The following is a 7,424-nucleotide window of genomic DNA, read 5'->3' as shown; positions in this document are numbered from 1 at the left end:
CTGACGTCACACGCTGTCCCTGTTTTTGAACGCTGATTGGACATTTGAATAATCAATCAAAGCAAATCATAGATAATCCATGTAATCTTCACTCGGGGAGGTGCTCAGGTGCCCATGCTTTCTTGTAATTGTAGTCCAAACGGTTGGTCACACAATTGTCGAAAAAACAAAGGAATTTTGTGAAATATGACAACCGTCCATTGAAACTGCTTGCGGCTAACATTCGTCTGTGAGGGCTGTGCAAGGCAGGGAACATGATGCATTATTAATCTACCAGGCTTTTCACACAGAGATTCAGTTTCATTAGCGGACTTTCACCCCATGCATGTTGTCGCTTGCTGCACAACACATTGGCAAATTTAATAACCCATTACGGTTTTGGATAAATATTATATCTGCTTGTGACCGCGTATAAAAGGTGTATCATTTACTGTAACTAAAAAGACGATAAAGATGATTATTGGTTTATTCTGTTCGGTCATTTATGACAAATTCAAGTGCAACTCCTGTAATCTACCAGCAGAGGGGACTGCTAACCTTATTCATATCATTTTGTGAGCCATTGCACATAACAGAAGGGTGTGTTCGGTGTAAATAGAATGCAATGAATTAGAAGCAGATTTTGTCGAATAAAACACACGAATAACACCGTACTTAACATGTAGGCTAAGGCGTATATACGTTAGGACACCGGCTTCCCACAGCCATGGAAAAACCGGAATTATAACATGGAAGAATAATATAATCATAGTAATGTCATGGAAATAATTTTTAATTGATGCTCAGCTTTATATATTTAATCGACAAGATCATTTCCTGTTGCGACAACAATTAATATGGAATGGCCACAAAAAAAATCTACCTCACTGTTACAATATATCAGTTGTGTTTGTTAGTTTCATTTTCATGGACTTTTAGTTTGTTTTCATTAATTACATGTGTTCATTTGTTTGAGTTTCCCACCACTCATCAATTTCCATGGACACTAATCTTCATCACAGCTGTTCATCATTTAGTTCATCATGTTCTGTTTTAGTTTCTCACCTTCACACAGTGTTGGTCCGGTCTGTGTGGATTTTTATTAAACTCTGTGTTTTGAATCATCATCATCATCATCATCATCTTCATGTCATCTGTCTGTCTACAACCCTTGCTAACACAAGACTGAAGCTGAAATGGATTATGCAGAAAAATTTGCTGTGATTGCCCAAAAGGGAGTTGATTTTTTTTGTTTCACTGAACAATTCTGCCGTCTTGCCGTCACCTGCCCCTACGATGACGAGACCCTCAAATCACTGTTCTGGATCGGGGCCAACTACCACCACCCTGTAGACTTCCCAGACACCTCAGGACTTGACTGGAGGGAGGCTGTCATCAGGTGTCTGGAGAGCATCTGTCCCTGATCCAGGGTACATCCAGACCCAGAGCCCAGCCCAGCTCACCACCACCCTTGACCAAGGAGAATTTGCTAGAGTCCGCCTTCCAAGAGCGACCGCCTGCTGCGATGAGCGAGCCAGAGCCCAAAGAGGAAGGGACAGCGCTGACCATCGCCTTGGAGTCGGTGCCCCAGAGTGAGTCTGACCAGGGTTGAGCCAGCGACATCAGTGGCAGAAGGAAATTCTGGTGGAATTGGGCAATGAGGACTGGCTGATGGATTTGGACAAGGAGGTACTGCTTCCCACCCTATCCTACCTGGTATTATATGTCTGTTCTGAATCATTGCTGTTTCAAAACAGCACTGAAACATTTCGTTGACCTGTTGGGAATTGGAATTACCATTATTGATCACGTCAAGCTTACCTCTGTCACCTTCACCGCAAAGCTCAGCCAGTCCTCCAGCTCTGCCTCTACTGGATGCCTGCAGCCCTTCGTCTTCCTCCTTGCTGTGACGTGAAGCCGCAGGTCATGCAACCACCAGACTCGCCCGAGTGAGAGGATTCTGTGGCTCCGCCTCCGGCCACTGATCCCTTCTCTACACCTCAGCCTGTCGACCTGTCGGCTCCACCAGGCTCCCTCGTCCCACCGGCACCCCCTTGGTCAGTCGTCATTCTACTTCCACCCCTACAGCTACAGCGGGTTCCTCCTTTCCTCTGGCTCCGCCTCTGTCCTCCGTCACACCGGCTCTGCCTTAGTCCTTGAGCACTCTGGCTCCGCCTCAGACACTTGTCGCAGAGGCTTTGCCTAGGTCTCCTGTGCCAGCGATGTCACTCTGTACCATCGGCTCTTCTTCTGCGCTCTGGAATCCTTCGGCTCTGCCTCCATCGGTCGTCACCACAATGTCATCAGCCACAGCAACACCTTGGTTCCTCCCTCCATTGACTCTGCCGTGGGCTGTCATCACTACCATGCTCTGGGTCTGCGTAAGTGGGCATGTTCCATCTTCGCCGCCGGGTTTCGTTGTCCTCCTATCACTATCCCTCCACCATCTTCTATCACCATCCCTTCACCCGCTCCTGTCACCATCCCTTTGTCATCTCCTCGTCTGCCTCCTAAGTCTCCTCTTTCTCCTCTCCATGCTGCGAGGTCACTCCTTCCAGGAGGGGGCTATCTGTTACAAAATATCTGTTGGTTAAAAGTCTCTTCACATCCTGATAGCAATCACTAAGTTAAGCACATGCCGAACACGTCTTTCTGTGCTCATGGCCAAAGGAGTATACTTTGAAAAGCTTGCACGCTCAACTGTGTGCGAGATGGAGCAGAACACGGAAAATGAGGTATACCTGGGCCTTAAATCAGGCTTAAAGGCCCGGGTATACTTCATTTTTTCTGCGTTCCACTCTGTCTTGCACACAGTAAGCATGCAAGCCTTGCAAAGTATACTCCTTTGGCCATGAGTGCTGAAAGACGCGTTCGGCATGTGCGCACTATCTAGTGGATTTTGTTTTCAAGTGCTCAAGTCACTCGCACATGCGCTGTTGTACACGGACCCTCCTGATGAAGAAAATTACATCATGCGGATGGTACACAGACATGGACTGCCGAAGTATACTTTGGGCTTTAGACAGACGTCAGTCACAGAGCACCGCAACTGAAACAGCAGCCTCCTTTTACAGTTCCTCCTGAACCAAAACAACGAGCTTTTGCTGCATTCATCTCATAACTGTAATATGGAACAGATAGAAACCTGTGATGTTATACACAGAGCAGACTGTGACTGGTATTTATGCATTTCAGTGGCAACACTATCAACGCCAAAATGAATCTGCAGCAATCAGGTGGTACAGGTCAGTCCTCTTTAAGTTATATTCATTATTATTGTAATGCTATGTGCTTTGAGACATGAGGTAGTTTAATGGCGTCTCTCATCTCTTGAAGCTTTGCAAACTCTGCTGTGTGCATTCATGTGTTTTGAAGGCGTGGCTTTGGAGACACTCTGAAGGGAGGCTGGGATCCGAAAACTGTCTACCCTACCTTGAAACATGTTGCGGGAAGGAAAAATAAATATGGAACTATATAGCCTACAGAAATAAAGAAATAAATTATTAATTACAGAATTATAAATAAACTTTATTAAATGTGAGTTTATTTTTTTTTAGGTGTTGTCCTTAATACCATATAATCCAGCATCAAAATCAAATTTATTATACATTATAATTAGTATATAAGAGACTAGAGCGATCTAAGTTATAAAATATAGGCTTTATAATATATTTAAATATATATTAAACAATGTTTTTTTTTTTTTTTTTTTTTTAAATTTGCTTTTAGACCTACTTGCTAAAATTGATTTTATGTTCATGAAATTTATCAAACAATTTGCCACTGATAAGTTTCCCCCGCCCGTTTGTGATTGTGATGTCATCTCATTATTATACTGACGGTCGCGCTACCAGCTCTCTCAGTGTCAAACTCTTGAACTGGACTTTTTCAGCGGTGTCGAGCTCTTAGTCTAAAACATGGGTAAGTCATTACTTTGTCGTTTTAACTAAGATCGATAAGACGACTTTAATAAGTCGCTGAGGCGAACTGAGGTGTGTAAAGTGCAAATGTTTTGATTCAACAAGTTTCTACTTACTAAGAGAAAGAGCGTGGTGTGTTTCATTCACAAAGTAAGCTTAAATATGTTAAAGTAATAGATCACTGAAACAATGCAATGTTTGTTAGAATTTACTTACTTTCATGTTGTTCCAAACCTGTATAACTTTCTATCACAATATGAGATAGAAAATGGGAAAATGACAGTCTCAGTCACTGTACACTTCCATTGCATCTTTTCTTAATACATCAAAAGTGAATGGTGACTGTCATTCTGTAACGTCTCTAGTTGTGCTCTGTAGAAAAAAAAGTCATATATGGTTGAAACAAAAGAGTATGTAGACAGTATTATTTACTAATATTACTTTTAAGAAGAGGAAACAGATGAAGCATTTTTAAAAAGATATTAAGATTGTCTCCCTTTCAGTTTGTGCTGGTATATAAGCATTGTATGTGGTATGTGTAAGCAAACATGCCTTTCTCTATTGATACCGATTTAAGTAGGCTGGTAAGTTGCCCAAGCTCATAATCAGATTATGGTGATTGTACCTGGTGCAGATAAGGAGAACCAACTGTGCCTTTTAATGTCGTTCAGACATTGAGTTTGCAGCAACATATTACAAACTACTTTCAAATAGTTGACAGACTAGTGTTTTTAGCTCTTTATCAGTGACCAGACATAAATTGACCTAAATAAGATGTTTCCCCACATCCTGCTTTTATTATTATTATTATTATTATTATCAAAGCTATGCAAACATGACAGGAAGCTCACCAAAAAATACAGGAAACTGCCACGGAAGCTACGTAACAAGTGAAAATAGATGTGCGGAAAGTTTCCTCACTAATCAAATGCACCTTGTTTGTAATGTGCAGCAGTACTGACCACCTGCTACAGAATCAATCACAGCTCCTTTAAAACTGTTAGACCTGCTTCAGAGCACAAATTGAATAGATTCTTTCTAGGCACAAAACATTTTGTTCTTATTATGTGTTTTATATATGGGTCTTGGCATTTGAAAAGCACTGCTGTTCTGGGGCTTTCACTCCATGCTCTGTTTACCAGTTATAGTTGGATTATGAAAAATGACAACACTCGTTTGTGCTGAAGAAAGACCGACTTTGTTGGAGCTCTCATTCATGGTGTCTGCTGATGGCCTGTCCCCTCTGTGTTCTCTCTAATATATGCACGGAGTCACATGAGGGATAAATAGCCACATTATGTCTCTCTGTTAGCCGCCTCCAAACATTCTCATCTTGTGTGGGGTCCTTTGATAATTCTGACAAGCGCCTCTGTTTTTGTGAGACTGCCCTCCCCTCCCACCACCCTGTTCTCACTCTCCTTTCACTTGTTGTCGGTTTGTCTAATGAGCAGAACATGGGTTTGGGTTTATGGGGTTCAGGGACTTAAAGCTGGAATGCTGTCTCCTAGGCCGCAGACATGTCCTGTTACAGATGTCCAGTTGAAAGGTCAGCCAGTGCCTTTGGTGTGTGTATGCGTCTTTGTGTGAGGGTACAAGTGCAACGTGTGCCACTGCCACACCGACATCTGTTAAAAGGAGGCAGTAGCAGAAACCAAGAGTCTGTATTTTTGCCCATATGGTAATGAAGAGGGAGCTCAATATGTTGTGAACATATATCGTCTGCATGACACAGCTGTTCAATTGCTGTGTTGAAACATTGAAACAGTGCTGTGCTTGTAGTGGGGGAATAATATAATTCAAAAATACAATTCATATAGATACAATGACTTAAATAATTTTTTTGTATATATATATATATATATATATATTTTTTTTTTTTTTTTTGACTATTACTGACATCATATGAAAATGAGCCTTATTTAAGAATGAAATGAAAATCTTAAGTTTGTTATTGTCTTTTATTATTCTTAGAGAAAAATATTTTACCAAAAATGCTTCACTGCTTGCTGATTAATATTTGAAAAACATTTGTCCACCAAATCAAAATGATCTATTACAGACGCTTATGGCTGTTTGTTAAGAGAACTTAATGATATTTATGATTTGATAATTCAGGAATAATAATTTATATTTAAAAAAATACTTTTTACCTTGAAAAATGTTTTTAAAACTTAAAAAAAATAAAAATAAATAAATATATATATATATATATATATATATATATATATATATATATATATATATTTTAAGATATATTCAAAGTGTAAGGGAAATGTATTATTTCTTACATTAAATGTAAACTTCTTGACAATGGTATTACATTTTTTTTTTTTTTATATCTCATGAACAAAAATATCAACATGAATACAAAAAGTGCTTTTTAAAGAAATTTGGCACATGTGTTTTAAACTAGATTTTAAAAGCTTTTTCTTATCTTTTTTTCTTTTTTTGAACACTAATATATGTACATTGACCCAATTAACAAGAACAAAGTTTTGCAGAAAACAAACAGAAATTGCTGATTTATGTGCATAATTTAACCCAGCTGGCACAATGTATTCACTCAGCTTGCATTCTGTTTACTAGTGCTGCTTAAAGGCCCGTTAACATCAAGAATGATAACAATAAAAATGATTTTACGAGCAATTATAACTACAATGACATAGAGGAATGATGTCATTAGAATCACTTTCAGAACGCTTTTTTTCAATAAATGTTAAAACGTTGAGATTTAATCAAAATCAATCTGCCTTTAAAGCATGTGCTATAATGTAACTGCAGAAGTGAGCAATAAACGTAACATCATCGTCTTAATGTGGTTACGCTAATGTATAGTAGTTATCATTGTTATCGTTTTTGTTCTTAGTGTGAAAGGGCCTTAAGACCTGGAAAAAACATTCCCTATAATGGAAGAAGTGACTGTGTGGATATGGTTGCCCTTTCTTTCTCTATTTCCTGTATGGAATGACAAAGTGAAAATTTCAAAAACAGACAATATATCCTCAAAGCTGGCCAAATCTGTGAAAACTGGCTTGTATCCTACATATTTTCCTTCCTTTGTCCTCTTCTGAGACCGTTTAATATTTCCAAAGGAATAATAAACAGTTTTCAGAAGAGATGGGAGTTCAGTTAGGTTTGAGCCACCCTCACATTTCCCTGTTTTCATTCCCCCTTCTGAGACTGAGCTTTTGATTTATTTTGGTTGAAAACAAATCTGCTGGCTCATGCAATCACCGCAGTGGATCTTGAGGCATTGAGTGATTTCTGTAGTGCAGTAAGAACCTTCCCCTTGAAATCCATCCACTGGTAGTTTAAGAGGAAGCTCTGGATTTTCTGTGTCCCTGAGCAGTATTTAAACTCCATGATACCAGACCAGGAATAACAAAATTTGGATATGTGTTTGATAAAATTTTATTAAATAGCCTGGTGACTATAAGCTCAGACTTGCAAATGAATTTGGCTTTTTTATAGCGTCCTAATAGCCATAGATGTTCTAAAATGAATGCTCTTAAAAAGCATCACCTC

At 39.4% G+C, this 7,424-nt stretch overlaps 1 protein-coding gene across 1 annotated transcript in view; it reads left to right on the top strand.

Moving 5' to 3' along the window:
• Positions 1–3,785: 3,785 nt before the first annotated feature.
• gpm6ab (glycoprotein M6Ab) overlaps positions 3,786–7,424 on the top strand; it is a 62,401-nt gene continuing 58,762 nt past the window's right edge. The window contains exon 1 of the mRNA XM_051901747.1: positions 3,786–3,900. Coding sequence (XP_051757707.1) covers positions 3,897–3,900 — 4 coding nt within the window. The 5' untranslated portion in view covers positions 3,786–3,896. The remainder of the gene's footprint in view (positions 3,901–7,424) is intronic.

Source organism: Ctenopharyngodon idella, chromosome 1, assembly GCF_019924925.1.
Source record: "Ctenopharyngodon idella isolate HZGC_01 chromosome 1, HZGC01, whole genome shotgun sequence".
Lineage (NCBI taxonomy): Eukaryota > Metazoa > Chordata > Actinopteri > Cypriniformes > Xenocyprididae > Ctenopharyngodon > Ctenopharyngodon idella.
Note: the sequence above shows the minus strand (reverse complement) of the source record. Positions and strands in the feature narration are given on the sequence as shown.